We start from the raw sequence: 16994 nt of genomic DNA, 5'->3' as shown, positions 1-16994 counted from the left end.
TCCCAAATCGAAAGTGATAGTGATTTAAGTCTTACCGATACACTGTGACAGACGGGATTTTCCAAGAGACCTTTTTTTTTTTCTTTATTTCTTTCTATTTTTTTTTTTTTAAAGGAGACCTGCTGGTGAGTGGGTGAGACAGAGGAGCGCTATTGATTTTCAATAACACCCCCTAATGACCTCGGCACGGCTCGATCCCGTCTGTCATTACGCTCTGATGCCCGGGGACAGCATCACTGTGAGTCGCGGCGCGATGGCGAGCCGCAGGCATGATTAGGATGAATCGGCGTTTCCCCGGGAAGACGCTGGGAGAGAAAGGCCTCGTCGATAGCGGGACGGGGCGTCCCTGCACGCCCCTCCCAGGACAGCTGCAGAGGGCCTTCCGGCCTCATTAGCCAAACAGATGAGTGAGGAGGAAGAGAGAGAAGAGGCGGAGAGAGAGAGAGCCTTTTCCTGTAACATCCGATAGGCTGCCTCCAAGGCATTGCTCCAGCTTAATGAGACCGGACCGCGGGTCAATACGCTGCTGGCCCGCCAGTCAATACCAGTTACCTGCAACACAAACACTCTGAACCTTCTTTCTTACAAAATCAATGTCCTATTAGTCCCACCCTCAATTGCCTTGCCCCTATCTCATTGATCCCTGGAGAGCTGCATAGCTGATGTAAGCTTCTATGATGAGTTACTGTCGAATCAGCCTAACCACCCTTAGCCACTGGGTAGCCAGGCTGAGTTCCCTTCATCTCTTAGCTCTATTGTAATATGAAACGAGCAGTTGTTATTGTGCACAAACTGAGATGCGCAGAGGTGGTGAATCTACACGATGGTTTCTTCCAGAGTTACATTCATCGATTGTGGATTTACCTGCTGTATTAAATGAAAAAGGAGACCACAGATATTTAGGTCCAAACTTTATTCCGTACATTTTAAACCATGAATGTTCGTTTTCATTTTTTTTGCACGCCTAAAACTCTACTTGTTTTGTATACAAGAGTCTAAGAAAAACAACTGCACAACACCACAAGGTCGACAGAGAAAGTCCTTTTGCCGTCCAATCAAAAGTGTCTTTCTCTTGCTGTTAGTCTCACCCGGTCTGTACGCCTTCCAGTACAATTTAGGACCTGAATGTCTTCTGGTTTTTGTAATTATGCCATTCCATAGTCTGAGGGGGGGGGGGGGGGGGTGGACCCTGTTCTGTTTACTGAATCAACATATCCAACGTTCTCTCCAGGTGGCCTCTTCATAAGGTTTCTAGGAGCCTCTTTGCATAGATTGCAGATGTTCTGTTCAGGCCCCTTTACCATTCCCCCGCTCCCATTGGGTAGGCTTGTCTGTTACCATGGTTTCCAACAGGGAAGTGGTTTCTGTTTGATGTCGTTTGTATTTTTTTTTTCTAGAAACATTTAAAAAGCCTAATAAATGTACATGGTAATTTTGCAGCAAGGAATATCAACAAGATATTTACAAGAATCTTTTTTACAGAGACCGAACAAAGACCTCGTCATATAATATTTGTCTGCATATCTCGAAGGCAAAGCACATAAACAAAGCGAATCTGTAATGTAACGTGGTACATTGTTGTTAATGAGGATCCCCCAGGTACCATGAGGTTCAGTTACAGCTGACAGATCCAGCCATTATCGCACAACATCCTAGATGCCTCACAAACAAACCAAGATAAATATCAGGGGGAAAAGAAATAGAGACTTAATGCACAAATTACAAATTCATAAAAATGATGTCTATACATGGAACGAGGATAGGAAATGTACAAACTCATTTGAGGACTTTCTCTTTCCGCGTAAAGCCGGAAGAAGTTATTGGATTAATATATTAATATTATTATCAAATTTTAAGTCGGAAACAGACATACACGTACTTGATTTATGTCTCCGACATTCTCCTCTTCCGGTCCATATATAAAATGAACTCATGGCATGTGCTTCGTCAGCCGAACAAATCTTTGCTTTGTACAATCATACTGTTTTCCCTCGACTTCGCTTTTCTCTCTGTGTGAAAAAGCAGTGCATCTTGTTCTTTAAGAGGTTTGAAATGGGGGGAGGGGGGGGGGGGGGGAGGCGGGAGGAGGGGGAGGGTACTTTTCTAAGCGCCCCGCCGATCCTTTTGTCTGTGAAGCTACCGTGCCTCCACCTCTTTGGGGTTGCGGGAGGGGGAGTAATCCCGGGGGTCCTGGGTGGTGAGAGGGGTAGTCCTTCTGGGGGACGTGGGCCGGACGCCTCCGGCCGGCACCAGCGGAGGCGGGGCGCTGAGCGCGGCCGTGGGGGGCGTCCTGTTCAGCAGGCCGTTGTGTCCCGTGGAGGGGCTGAGTCTGGGGTAGGGCATCCCCCCGAGGTGGGACATGAAGGGGGGCATGTGGGGGAGGTGGCCCTCCATGGGGGACTGGTGGAGCTGGTGGAGGCGAGCCCGGTCCAGCTCCTCCCTCAGGTGGAGCCGCTCCCGCTCCTCCGCCTGCTGCCTCATGCGCTCGTGCTCCCGCCGCACCTCCAGCAGGTGCTCGTGGTGCGAGTAGTCGTGGGCCTCCCTCTCCCGGTAGGCCCGCTCCTGCTCGTACATGCCCGGGAAGCGGTGGCCCTGCTCGGCCCGCAGCTGGAAGTCCATGCGGCGCTGCAGGTCCAGGCTCCGGTACGCCTCCCGCAGGGGGTCCCAGGGGAAGGCCTGGTGGGGCAGCCGCTCGCGGCCCGCCGCCAGGGGGCTCACCCCCATGAAGGGCGCCATGCGGGCCCGGTCCAGCACGTTGAGGCTGCCCATCTGGTGCATGGCGCTCATGGAGAGAGGCAGGGAGTGGGCCATGGGCATACCGTGGATGGTGCCGTGGTGGGGGGGAGGTCGCTGCAGCGCGGAGACGGGGGCGGGATCTGCTGGGAGAGGGGCGGGTGGTGGTGGTGGGGGTGGCCCGGGTGCATGGACGGGATGGGCGGGGCCTGTGGGGCGGGAGGGGGGTGGGGGGCGGGCTCGGAGCCGACCACCATCACCTCCTGCTCCTCCTTCCTCTCCTCCTTGATCTTCATGTCGTTCTTCACCTTGAGCATGAGCTCCGTCGCCGGCATCTCCTTCCGCTCGCCGTCTTTGGGCGCCGCCGGGGGCCCGCCGCCCGCCATCTTCATCCCCGCCTCGCCCAGCGCCGCCTTGGTGTAGGGCGAGGGCGAGCGGCGCACGGGCTTGACGCCGCCGTCGTCGCCCGGGCGCCTCTCCGGCGCCTCCTTCCCCGGGGAGCGGCTCTCCTTCACCTTGACGTCCCCGACCCCCGCCAACATGGCCGCCTCGCGGTGGCGCTCCAGGAGCTCCTTCTCCGCCTCGCGCACGCGGTCCACGCTGCCGCTGCGGTGGCGGCCCGAGTCGCTGGAGTTCTGGCTGTTGGAGCGGATCAGGCTGCTGATCTGGTAGCTGACGGGCGCCGACGCCGGCGATGAGCGGTTGGAGTGGCGGCTACGCTCCAGGGAGTCTCTGCGGGGGAAGAGAAAATGACCAGAAGAAGACGATAAGTTTGAGGCCTTCTGCAAGGATATTTAACCACCTAGCTGCAGTTTGGGGTGGATGGATACATCCATTGACACCATCAACAAACTGTTTGTTTTAACGGCGTCCGTGAAGGGTGAATAAAATCCCGCCGGACCTGTCTCTATCCTTCTCCTCCTTCCCGACGGAGGAGTCCCTCTTCTCCCGTTCCCGGTCCCTCTCTCGCTCCCGCTCCCGCTCCCGCTCGTGGTGGCTGTTGGCCGAGCCGCTGCGCTCGGCGTCGGCAGACTTGGGCCACTGGGGCGGGGTGGGGAAGGAGGGCGGGGTGCGGTGGAGCCGGTTCCAGGCGTCATGGTGGGAGGCGCCGAAACCTGGCAACCCGCCCGGGCCGTCTTTATGGCCAAACACGCTGTTGGAGCCTGGAGGAAGAGGAGACAAGACGAGGAGAGGGTGAGCAAAGCCAAAGCACCCCCACACGGACACGTACGACTGCAGGGAAACAGTGAATGAGCACAAAAGCAGCTTTTGTTGTTTTTTGCTGCTGTTGTTGTTGTTGTTGTTGCTGTGCTGGGGTTGGGAGCCCTCACAGAAGCTTTGCTTTGTAAAGACTGGTTAATATCCCCCCCCACACACACACACTTCTGTACGTATTACTGCTGGACAGAGAGGTCTTGGCTCCTTCAACATTCTCTCCATCTTGATTCTCAGGGCCCTTTCGCTGGGTGAAGTGGGGGGGCGGGGGGGGGGGACTCAATTGCCCTCTGGGGGTGAGGGTTGTGAAAAGCAAGGGAGACCTCAGAATTCCAATAGCCTGTCTCCTTCGCTGACATCCATTTCGCTACAGGGCAACCCCATTTGGCGGGGGAGCATAGAAGGAAGAAAGGGAGCAGGAGATAGAGAGAGAATCAGAGAGACAGAGAGAGAGAGAGAGAGAGAGAGCCCTTCACAGTGGTGTGAAAAGGGGGATGGGGGGCTTGTAGAATAATTAATAGATGAATGGCAACCAAACTGCAAGCTCTTGTTGGCGGGGGTGTTGTCAGATAAAGCCAGGCCAGTGGGGGCTGGGAGGGGGGGGGGGGAGGGGGAGAGGGGGGGGGGGGGTCTGTGCTGCCTGCCTTGCTGGTCCTCTCCCTGCTCTGGGTACGAAGGCTGGGGGGGGGGGGTATTTGGCTTTGGATGCAGAGCTAAGTGCCTTGATTTTCTTTCCTCGTGGGCCCTCACTGTGGTCTGAACCTGAGCTGCTCTGTGTCAGCCCACGGGGTAGGAGGGGAGGAGGAGGAGGGGGGTGGAGGGGTGGAGGGGGGGCCGGCGCTTACCGAGCGAGGGGTTGCCTAATCCTCCGAAGGCACTGGTTGAAAGGTTGCCGAGGCCGCCAAAGGTACTGGAGCGACTGAATGGATCTGCAAAATGCCAAACAGGGATTAGCGAACGGGGCTGGCTGGAGGAAGCCCCTGGTGTTCCACTCTGCTTTTCTCTTACAAGCGAGCTGTGTGTTTTCTCTCTCTCTTTTTTTTTCTTTTTTTGCTGCCGTCCTGGTTGTGATAATCCTAGCGCAGCTACGCTACTGGGACGGCTGGGCCTGTAGGACTGGCTTAGCTCCCTCTCTCCAGGGCTCCACCCCTAGTGTCTGACCCCGCAAGGCATGATGGGAGTCTGGGTATGATGGGTCATGAGCTGGATGTGGACTAAAGACGAGCTGGATAGGGACACAGGAGGGGTGGAAAGTGCCAGAATAGTCTTTGAACAGGCTACTGCAGCTAGGACGGGGATTGTTTGGCGCCTGGGCTCTAGGGAGGCTGCAGAGAGTGGCCCATCTCAGCCGGACATGGTTTTAGCAACCTGATGTTTGAAATGATGAAGCAAACAAAATCCTTCATACCTACCTTCAGATAGTAATCCAGAAACACATGGTAGCAAAGGACTGCGTGGGTTTCCTATTGTGTTACCCTTCCATTTTGGAAATGTGTGATGTTTACACAACGTTTTGGCGTTTGGAAATGTCTACTTGATGACCAGGTCAATACTCGGACCCGGGCATGTGAATATGTCTGAAAAACAACAACTGGAAAATCTCTGGACAGGATTTCCACCCGAAATCTTTTCCCTGTGCACCCGGTGTTTAGAAACTCAAATTGGATCGAGTTGAGAGCTTATACCGTGAAATCACCCTGCCACACTCTACCCAGACAGCGTCTCTGACGGAAAACACAAAAAAAAAAGCCCAGCAATTTTCCCGCCTGAGAAGGTAAGACTTTGGGAAAGCCAATAGGAACGGGCCACAAGGTAACACGCCATATTTGTCACAGCCATCTGTCTTTCACAGAGCCAATATAGAAACTCAAACACAAGAGCTGTGTAGTAAAAAACCTTTGACTGAACAAAGGGAAGGGGGGGAGGGTGGGTGGGAAGGGGTTGGGAAAGTAGCCTGGGAGAATAAACCAACTTGTTCTGAGGGCCCAGCCTGCTCACTATACTTCTCTTCTGACCAGACTCTGGGTTATTCAAGGGGAGCTCTTATAAGCCACTGCAGGGGGCAGGAAGGGAGTCTTTCACAAAGACTTTCTGTTCATAACCCTCGAGGACGACTCTGAGGCAAAAACATGTTGCAACACAAGGATTACATTTGCCAAGTAATCCCACAGTAGGCGGCCGTGTCAAACCTCCTCCGTGTTCACTTAAACGGCATACATCTCGAGTGCAAAACGCACCAAGCGGTGTTTTTCCAGATATGAGTGTGAAAAGGGAGAGAGAAAGAGAGAGAGAGAGAGAGAGACAGAGAGAGAGAGAGAGAGAGAGAGAGAGAGAGAGAGAGAGAGAGAGAGAGAGAGAGAGAGAGAGAGAGAGAGAGAGACAGAGAGAGAGAGAAAGAGAGAGAGAGAGAGAGAGAGAGAGAGAGAGAGAGAGAGAGAGAGAGAGAGAGAGAGAGAGAGAGAGAGAGAGAGAGAGAGAGAGAGAGAGAGAGAGAGAGAGAGAGAGAGAGAGAGAGAGAGAGAGAGAGAGAAAGAGAGAGAGAGAGAAAGAGAGAGAGAGAGACAGAGAGAAAGAAAGAAAATATGAAAGAAAGTAAGAAAAAGAGAAAGAGAGAGAGAGGGGCAGAGAGAAAGAGAGGAGATGTAAAAAGGGAGGCTACTTACACTTACCTGCCAAGTGGCTCGGAGGCAGGAAGCTGCTGTGGTGAGGGGAGGGGCCGTAGGGGGAGGCGGCTGGATGTCCAGAGCCTATAGGAGGACAGAGGAGGAACACCGTCACATCACACTTTCATCTGATTCATTCACCAGACGCTTTTGTCTCAAAGCTTCCCACACCTGGTTCACTAATTAACACTCCTCTCACGGCCTACAGAGAGATAGAACTCCCTACAGTATTCTAAGCAAAAACACACCCAATAGTTCACATAGAATGTCAAACGCAGTAAAAAAACGACAAAAAACAGGATGTTCACATTTGGCAGTATGCGAGCCAGCATACATTCCTGGCTATTCTGACTCACATCCTCAGAGTAGTGAAAGAAATATTGCGTCGACTGAACCACACACATTATAAAGTCATAACAGACTCTGCTCCATGGTGACCTTTGACCTCGTGACCCCGGGGCGTAAACCCAAGGCACTCCACCCTGAAGATGGGGCCTAATTTGTGCTAAAACACCGCTAACCAGACGAATAACACAATAATTTCCGGCGCGTCGAAGGGGTTAACAACAGTTTGCTGAAAGACGTCTTCCGGCAATTAGCACCAAACCTTCTCTCTTTGTGCGAAAAGCCAGAGTGTTGGCGTGTGAGCGGGGCTAAATGAGCCTGTTGTTACGATCCATGCAGACGCTGACCCCTTTCCCAAAACGCTGTGAGTCTCTCCTACCTTTCACCCATTACTGCTCACATCGTTAACGAAAGCACCAATTACAAGTGTGCGTGAGATACAATGCCGGATAATTACAATTGAAAGGGCGAACGAGGCGATGGCACCCGTTCCTGCAGGGCCACCAGTCAATTAGCCCGCAACTGAACCACCCATATTCATAAGCAGTGCACCGCTGTGGGCATCTCGGTCCATACTCACAGCCACACTGCCTCAATTAGGACCTCTGTACACAAGGTAGGTGATTAGAACCACAAAAGCGCGCCGTTGTGTTTGGTTCAGGACCTACAAGGTGACACGAGGCCATGTAAAAAGCTCTGGCCCCCGGGGGTCACCGTATCCCCTGACTGGGATGGGGAGGGAGGAAATGGGGGTGACGGAGGCACTCACCCGTGGAGGAGAACATGGGTCTGGCCAGGTCGTGGGGGTAGGGGAAGCCGGGGAACACCCCTGGAGCTGGGGGCCGGCTGAACAGGTCCAGCTTGCCGTTCATGTCCAGCTTGTGGGGATCCAGCTGCATTTGCTGGGGAGGGAGGAGTGGGGGAGGGAGAAAGGAAGGGAGGGAGGAAGGAAGGGAGGGAGGGAGGGAGGAAGGGAGGGAGGAGTGGGGGAGGGAGGGAGGAAGGGAGGGAGGAGTGGGGGAGGGAGGAAGGAAGGGAGGGAGGAGTGGGGGAGGGAGGAAGGAAGGGAGGGAGGAGTGGGGGAGGGAGGAAGGAAGGGAGGGAGGAGTGGGGGAGGGAGGAAGGAAGGGAGGGAGGGAGACAGGGGAAAAAAAGAAAAGCGTTAAAAATGCAATATGCTGCCGTTCTTGTGTGGCGGCCGATGTTGAGGGCCACCGCGGAGCGTCCAGCGCGTTGACAGGGCCGTCACAGCCCTAATCCAGCCTGGCTGTGTTGTCACTAAACATGTGTAAGCTGATTAGAGACTTTCAACCCAGCAGGGCAGGGTGGCAGTGCCCATGAGAAATTACTCCCCCCCCCTGGCCCCCCCCCCTGGCCCCCCCACCCAAGATGGAGGGTCGCACGCGCGGGGCCTCACCTTCATCTTCTGCTGGTGGTTGTAGATCTGCCACGCAATCTGGACGTGCACCGCACACCACTTGCCCGGTTTCTGAGAGGAGGAGCAGAACGAGTTTCAGGGGGTTAACACGCCTCGTTGTTGCTATGGGGGGGGGGGGGACAGAGGGATGGGGCTGAATGAGCTTTAAGACGGTCGTGTTTCAAAATGATAACTTACCCTCACTGACGACCTGAAAGGATCTGAAACCTGAGGAAGACACGATGGACAGTAATGAGTGTCCAGCTGCATCCAAACATTTTAGACAAGTGTTTTTCAGACAGGTGTGTCTCGCCGACAGTGTGAACACTGTGCTGCAGGTGTGCGTGTGTGGGTCCTGGAGGTGTGTGTGTGTCCTGGGGGTGTGGGTGGGTGTGTGTGTGTTACAGGACAGTTGGGGACATACCCGCGGGTCCTTCTGCAGGAGTGTGTGAGGTACTGTCCCGGGCCTTGCTGCTACGTCTATGGGATTGGAAGCCTGCAACCAGGGGAAAAGGAGATGGAGGGAGGGAGAGAGAGCGACAGACCGAGGGAGAGGTAGAATGACAACAACAGAGAGAGAGAGAGAGAGACAGAGAGAGACAGAGAGAGAGAGAGAGAGAGAGAGAGAGAGAGAGAGAGAGAGAGAGAGAGAGAGAGAGAGAGAGAGAGAGAGAGAGAGAGAGAGAGAAAGCGGTTAGAAACGAGGACTGTGAGCGCAAAGGGGCTTTGTGTCGAGGATTTAACTTCTAGTCTAAGCAAAGCAGAACAAACTTAAACCCGATGGACTAATACCGCAATGCTCCCAGGCTCTGCTCTGGTTTAGGACACCCTCCAGCAGAAAGCACGAGCGCTGCTATTTCACTAAGAGTAAAGCTTCTAATCCCGACCGTTGTGTGACGTCAACAAATCGCAATCCTGTGATTCCTGTGGTAAAAAATAAATAAAAAATAAAAGAAAAAAAATACCTCCAGGGGAAAATAGCAGAGGCCAGATCTCTTTTGATCTTCTTTTAGGTCTGGAACCCAAGTGCCTAGATCAGCCATGCTAATCCATCCCAGAAAGCAGGAGACCTGGTAACCCTCCCAACACCCCCCTGAGCCCCCCCAGCCTCCCCCACCCCCCTGCTGCCTGGCGGAGGGCTTACGCCCCAGGATGGAGGGGATAACTGGGGCTCTAACCATCTGGAGAAGCTGCAACAAAAGGCCCTTCCATAATAGATCCAGTGGGGGAATAAGGCCGGTGGATTTAGGCCAGCTTTGATTGGTGGCTTACACAAGGTCAGAGGCACTGGGCCCTCGGCCAGGCACGGCTCGTCACACACCAACCCCATGGCTGCTTATCTCACTCAGCACGGCTCGGCATGGCCCGGCCCAGCCAGCTTAGACACTGTGTTTGCATAGCTCTTTATTGGGGGGGGGGCTAAGCTCAGGGTAGACTTATCAGGGCTGTTGTACTTCCAGTGCAGCTGCTGTCGGTGGTGATGTGTCATGATTCAGGTGCTCTCAACACAAACTAATGCTGTACGCTCATTTCTTGGGTGAAAAAAAAACGAGCGAGTCCAGTTGGAAAATCAATAACGGGTTTGAACATTTGATTTGTGTGTGTGCGTGAGTGTTAATAGGCTATCCTGTATGTGCAGGTGGAGTGCGTTGAACGTGTGAGGGGGGGTATATCTGGGAGGCGTGTGGGTGTGTGTTTGGGGGGAGTGTGAGGGTGCATGCGTGTGTGTGTGTGTGCGTGCAGCAGAGGGCTAAGGAGCTGACCTTGGGCTGGAAGGCTCCTTGAAGCGAGCTGAAGGGTCCTGAGTGAGGTAGCAGAGGGGGCATGCCTGGCATTGTGGGCGGGTATGAGGGGAAGAACTGGGGAGACACAAACAACAAACAAACATCGTCAACAAAAACATGACCTGACACGGACAAACACAAACAACCAGGAAGTTGTCCTAGAAAACCTCAAATATGCCCATTTGATAGAGAACGTGCTAACGTTTAGTACTCCCCCCCCCCCCAACGCAAAAAAAGGTAATGTACGTACGTTTGAATGCCTGATGAATGGATTGTCCAGTTTGGGGGCGTATTTGTCGAACTGAGAAAGAGAAAAGAGTCCAACATCAGAGGCAGGCCAACGACATCACAGGAACACAATCAAACAACGTCCTGTTCCAAGACCGCAACTCTGTGACTCGTCATCAAAGCACAGGACCATCACAGAGGACGTTCACAGCAGCTGGCTTGGGGCAACACACAGGTCATGGGATTCAGCCAATGCGGGGGAGATAAACCACCAACGCTAAATCAACCACTTTAAGGCTGGCTAAACACACTGCCAGCACCAGGATAGCCTCCTCTTCCAATCGAGCATGTTATACTTGGGTGTGGTGTTCTAGCGCTGGAAAATTGAGTTATGGTTCTATTAGATGGAAAATTTGTTGCAAAGTGAATCTAATTGCTTGTGACTGGTATGGCTTTTCTTTCTTTTTTTTCTTTTCTTTTTTTACAACAGTTCTTGTCGTGGAAAGGGTGCACGAAGGGACACATAAACCGTAGGGATTTTAACTTGAAATGGAGACTTCAAAGGGAGATTCCGCCGAAAAAACATGGCAATTCTCTGCAAGTTAAATCATAAGAGGACATACATGCAAGTGGGGTTTAAGCACAGACGCTCGTTTACGAGTGAAATCAAATTGGGTCGACTACATTTGCTATGGATGACAGCTAATTTGGGAAAGAGCAGCATGAGAACGGCGTAACCTTGAAGACCTGAAATAGAGTAATAAAGAGCCATATTGGATGACTAATAGAATAATTTGGTTTGGATGTCAGCTATGACTGTACAAGCTTTGTACCCTGTCTTGTGTCACGTCATAAGGTCCCGGCATGGGAGTCTGGTTAACAAATTTGAGCCAGAAAAAGAAATCCAGACAGACAGACAGAAAGAGCATGATTCCCATGTATAAATGGTGACTTTGTATGTCTCCTGTAAGCCAATACTGGCTCTCTATTCTGAAGCAAGCTTATTGCGACTGACAGTAACATATTCCTAATACGTAAATAAACCACTCGCAGCTACTTTTTTTGCGAGTGTTTTCCCAAAGTCGTCTTGGCAAGCGACGACGTTTAGGGCTTAACATTTAAAAAACCAGGGAAACGAGCAGGCATGAATCAGTGTTTTAGTGTGCGTGTTTCCCCCCTGTGCGACATGGGCGGCAAGGGGGAGGTAACCTCTCTCTCTTTCTCTCGCCAAGCACAGGGGGCGGCCAAGGGGGCTCCAGTGAAGCGGGAGAGTTTACATCCGCCCCCAAAATGACCGCCCGGCCAGCGTCGGCTTGCTTGTGGGCGATAATTGGCCAGAATCAGAGACACAGACACCCTATTGACTGGAAGAGGGAGGCAGCTCCAGAGCTCATTAAACAGGTCGCTCCCTTCACAAGACTCGATTTGTTTTATGTCCTGCGCGGAGGGAGTAATGCTCCACACTTTACGGCACTCTATAAAACGTATGCTTTGTAATTTACGGGCCCTGTCAGAGGTTTACTGTAAACAGCTTTGGGTAATTAAGGCTCGATATTTCATCTTTAAACAATTAAGGATGTTCCTTTTCCGAGGGAAGACAGAGGAAGGAAGGGGCGGGGGGAAAGACTGTCAGTGTTGCCATTTGGCAAGCCAGCTGCTTGAGGGCGTCAAACAATAAACAAATACACAAGATTCATAATTTCATTAATTACAGCTATTAGCCGAGGGCTGTTACATAGTTCAAATGACATGGAGCACTGGGGGAGAGAGAGAGAGAGAGAGAGAGAGAGAGAGAGAGAGAGAGAGAGAGAGAGAGAGAGGCACAGCTGGGCTCATTCCCGCTCAAAACGTCCACGACACAACACAACAAAAAAGAAGAAACTGCTAAACGTCAGCATCACTGCTGAACTCTTTGTGTCTCGAGCAAACACCACAGGGAAATATCAGAGTATCACGGAGGTGGGGAGGGGAGGCGGGGGGGGGGGAGGAGGAAGAGAGAAAACACGGTTAAGTAAGAACACAAAAAGAATAAGTGATCAGCCGGCTCGGATCCGTTGCAGAGACGTGGCAGCCGGGCTGAACAACAGGAGGGGATGTGAGAAGCCTAGTCTGGTGGGATACCAGCGTTGCAGAGAAGCACGCCCAGCACTTTCATCTTCAAACGGAGAGAGAGCATAAACAACGCCGAGTGCCACGTACAGAGCCTTGAGAGGAACAGCAAAGCGGAGAGTGGAGTCTGAGATAACGCCATGTGTTCCTGAGCCGCGGGGACTTGAATCTAAACAGCCTCCGACTTATCAGATGCTGAGCCGATACACGACTGGCCTGCGAACTTCCAGCTCGGAGGATAATCGTACGTCCTCTAGTGAGGATCATCTTAATGGTTCTGGGTTGACCTGATCAGGGGCCGCGGACATGACCGATCTATTGGAGGGATGCTGCGAGGACAGAAGTAGGACTCCCTTAACAACGTATTCTCTCTGATGGGCAATAATGGATGAATAGTCCAAACTTTTTTTTTCTCCCTTTTTCACCCCCGGTCAGAATGCTGCCGGTGTTTGGCTGGTGGCCCGACAGCGCGGAAGCAATTACAGTCCTTAGCAAAACACCATCACTGGCAGTGACGTCGGGGTCTTTTCATCTGCAATCAGAGAAGTCACTGAGTGGAAAGGCTTTGAGTTAAGTCATCATGACCGTAGTCACGCTGCTGCACACCGCCGGTCGATGGACCTCTCTCGTTTGAAAAACATTTTAAACAAAGCCACGTGAAAACAATGAAACCCAAACTGAGGCGCTTCCCCCTCTGTGTTCCCCAGCAGGGAACCCAATGGCCGAATGTATGTTGGAGAAGGGAGGACATGATGTGAACCCATAGGAATGGCGGCGGCTTGCTGAGACAAGCGGGGCCACGCGTGGAAACACGAGGGAGCAGTAGCTTTGTGTATGTACAGTATGCACGTCTGTCCTCAGCACATTGCCAGTCTGAACACATGAGGTCTAGTGGATGCGGCAGTACGGGTTGTTTGGGGCGGTTTGAGCTTTGAGGACAAACATGTCTGCCAATGGAGGATGGGTCTGGGTTGGTCTTGCCCACTTCCTGTCCAGATGACTGTAAGGATCTTGGGAGGAGGCCGGGGTGAAAGGCTGTCAGCGAGGACAGTGTGACAGTACTAACAGGACCAGGAACCAAACAGCGGGGGAGGGGAAGGGGGGGGTCATGTGGGGCCTAGGGGGGGGGGGGGGGAATGAGGACACCACTGGGGGTGGGAGGGAAGGGGTCGGGAGGCGGAGTTTGTTTCCCTGAGCGAATCAGGCAAGGAGGAGAACTGCCGGGGGGGGGGGGGGGGGTTTGGGACGTGGTTTGGTTTGGGGCGGAGTTTGGTTCGGTCGAGGTGGAAGTTTTTTTTTTTTTTACTTATCCTCACATTTTTGGCCGGGGTACGCACCATAGGGGGTGCGGTGGGCGGAGCTAGGATGGCGGCCGGGGGCAGACTGGCAGGGAAGGGAGTGAAGGTGTGCTGGTGGGTGTGTTGGTGCTGGTGCATGTGCTGGTGTTGGTGAAACTCTGCCCGCAGGAGCGACACGGGGGCCAGGGGCGAGGCCGAGGCCGAGGGCGGCCCCCTGCTCCTCCCTGAACTCTGAACCAGGAAGCGGTTGTTCAGCTCCTGCCGCAGGAGGTCATGCTCTGCAAGAAAGGAGAGCGAGAAAAAAGGGCGGGAAAAGGAGACACAAGAGAGGCCCAGGGCGACCAGTCAGTCTTCACAACAGGGGTAGAGGAGAAGAGAAGAAAATAGTCACCTGGCATTCTCTGTTTCTCCAGCTCATGCTGTGAGGGTTTTCTACGTGAGGACTCATTGGTGGCGGTAAGAGAGTTGCCTGTGACAATGTGCCAATCAGAATCCCCGAATGAGGCTGGCAATACATGATTGGTTGGTTGAATGATATCAACAGGCTGGTATCTAAAGACAGGAGAGAACCAAGAGTGATCTCAGCAGAAAACACAGATGCTATCCCTCCATGTACCAACTACAAGTACCAAGGCCTCAACGTTATATATATCTATATCTATGTATATATCTATATATATTATAGATATATACATATACATCTATATAGCAGAGTTGGTTTATACTACATAACACATTGGACCTGGGCTAAAAAAGACCCTGTTTAAAGCCTGACCTGTATAAGAAACAGTCAAAGGAGGGAACAAACCTGATATATTACACAAGCACACAACATAACTGCATGTAATAATAAGTGTGGACTTTTTTTCTCCCTTTTTCTTAAGTAAAGATAACAAGTTTATCGAAATGATGTTCAGATTCTTAGAATCAGAATGTCAGAATGATGTTCTTCTTACTGCATGTGAAATGGTAATAAATGGGTGCACTTACCACATCCTCAACTTATAAACAGTGAACAGTTAGAGCTCTTGCTTAGAATGTAACTCAAGTTAATGTCTCCTGAACATTGCTATTTCAATCAATTTTTTGCGATAAACATTTTCAAAAATGATTATCCAACAACATGTTACCCCCATAGTAAACATTCATCAAGTATAATCTTCTATAAAAGGTAAAAGAGCTACATGCTTATATTACACAAAACAATACAGGCTACAACTGCGGGCGACTTTCCCTTAAAGTATAACAAAAACTAATTACTTTTATGAGAGTAAAACAAGGCTAGTGCCTTTCTGGGGGGGGGGGGGGGGAAAACATCAATGCGTTTTTCAGATCGTGTTCAGGTAGACCTACGTTGAGGCCCGTGAATTTCATAAGGAGTCTGCTCAAGTGTGTGTGTGGGGAGGGCGGCGCTCTCTCACCTGGGTACGGAGTACCAGCGGGGTGCCCGGGGACCACAAGGCTGTTGGTGGGTAAGGTCGGAGGTGGCGGCAGTGTGGCGGGGGTTGCGAACATGGCCGGATGGCGGTGGGCCGGAGTTCGCAGGGAATAGTGCGAGGTAGAGAGGTTCGCTATGGACAGGGGCAGGGCCGGAGCACTCTGGGGGAGGCCGCTGAGGTGGTGGTGGTGGGGGGAGGGGGGCAGGTGGTGGTGGGGGGAGGGGGGCAGGTGGTGGTGGGGGGAGGGGGGCAGGTGGTGGTGGGGGGAGGGGGGCAGGTGGTGTTTGGGGAGGCCCAAGGGGCTGCTGTGACTGTGGCTGGAGAGGGAGAGAGAGAGAGAGAGAGAGAGAGAGAGAGAGAGAGAGAGAGGGAGAGAGGGAGGGAGGGAGAGGGAGAGAGAGAGGGAGAGAGGGAGGGAGGGAGAGGGAGGGAGGGAGGGAGAGATAGGGAGGGAGAGAGAGAGAGAGAGAGAGAGAGAGAGAGAGAGAGAGAGAGAGAGAGAGAGAGAGAGAGAGAGAGAGAGAGAGAGAGAGAGAGAGAGAGAGAGAGAGAGAGAGAGAGAGAGAGAGAGAGAGAGAGAGAGAGAGAGAGAGAGAGAGAGAGAGAGAGAGAGAGAGAGAGAGAGAGAGAGAGAGAGAGAGAGAGAGAGAGAGAGAGAGAGAGAGAGAGAGAGAGAGAGAGAGAGAGAGAGGGAGGGAGAGAGATAGGGAGGGAGGGAGGGAGTGAGTGAGAGGGAGAGAGGGAGGGCGAGAGAGGGCGAGAGAGGGAGAGAGAGAGAGGACAAAACGAGGAAGAAAGGCCATGAGAATGGGTGCAGCAGACTTCTCTTGGAGTTCTCTGGAGGAGCGCCGTACAACATCCAAAGTATCATTCTACTACATTCTACGCGTGCTTCTACTAACAGGTTTGCACGTGTCCTGTTCAATGAACGGAACAAGCTCGCTAGCGAGCTGCTCGTCACTCTCAACGTGGTCAACACCACACACGTTGAACTGAGAAAAAGCCCTGGGAGATTCCAAAAGGCCCCCAGACAGGGCCCAGTCTGGGAGTCCCCTGTCCCCGGTCAGGACCCGGCGCCTACCTGATGTCGTGGAGGCTGTTGTACTGCAGAGAGTGGTGGAGCTGGTGGCCGATCAGAGGCCGGGCGTGGTGCTGCGGGGAGGGGAGCACCCGGAGTTCCTGGTGGGGGTGGGGGTGGTGGTGGGTCCTCAGCAGGGGAGGGGTGGGGATGGGGGGCAGCGCCGCCGCCGACTCCCGCTTGACGCCGAGAGGGGGCGGGGAGGCGAGGCGGAGGCGGGCGCGGGGCGGAGGGGGCGCCGCCGCGGCAGCAGGGGCGGGGGAGCCGGTGGGCGCGGAGGCCGGCGTGGGGCTGGGCACGGGCGGGGCGAAGGGCGCCTCGTTGCTCTGCTCCTGGCTGCGCTGGAGCCCCGAGACTTTGGCCGAGCTGCAAGTCTTCGACTCCGGACTCTCATTCGTCGGCGCGCCTGAGGAAGGGGGAGCAGATGGCGGGGCGGGGAGGTTAGGGCAGACGTAATCAACAACCTTTTTTTTTTTATCTTCACCTTGGGTGACTGTAAGGGGTATGCCTGGATGGGAGTTCAGAGGAAACATCTGAGTGCAATATGTTCTACTGCAAAATGTCTACCCCCCCCTGTGCCTCTACACGTCTTTTACTCAAGGTCCTCCTTCTCTCCTCTCTCACTAGCTTTTTATGAAGTGTTTAATCAGGTCGTTTTCATGCTTGACTATAATCAGATGATCCA

At 53.1% G+C, this 16994-nt stretch overlaps 1 protein-coding gene across 1 annotated transcript in view; it reads right to left on the bottom strand.

The window, feature by feature from the left end:
• Positions 1–894: 894 nt before the first annotated feature.
• Positions 895–16994, bottom strand: part of fbrsl1 (fibrosin-like 1) — a 219449-nt gene continuing 203349 nt past the window's right edge. Inside the window, 15 exon segments of the mRNA XM_084694984.1 lie at positions 895–2825; positions 2828–3465; positions 3635–3896; positions 4794–4877; positions 6612–6695; positions 7726–7858; positions 8374–8445; positions 8572–8601; positions 8798–8869; positions 10137–10232; positions 10408–10458; positions 13811–14070; positions 15214–15419; positions 15495–15548; positions 16313–16715. Of these exon segments, the coding sequence (XP_084551110.1) occupies positions 2137–2825; positions 2828–3465; positions 3635–3896; positions 4794–4877; positions 6612–6695; positions 7726–7858; positions 8374–8445; positions 8572–8601; positions 8798–8869; positions 10137–10232; positions 10408–10458; positions 13811–14070; positions 15214–15419; positions 15495–15548; positions 16313–16715 (3134 nt within the window). The 3' untranslated portion in view covers positions 895–2136.

This window comes from Hypomesus nipponensis, chromosome 28 (assembly GCF_054491055.1).
Source record: "Hypomesus nipponensis isolate SF chromosome 28, ASM5449105v1, whole genome shotgun sequence".
In the NCBI taxonomy this organism is placed as follows: Eukaryota; Metazoa; Chordata; class Actinopteri; order Osmeriformes; family Osmeridae; genus Hypomesus; species Hypomesus nipponensis.
Note: the sequence above shows the minus strand (reverse complement) of the source record. Positions and strands in the feature narration are given on the sequence as shown.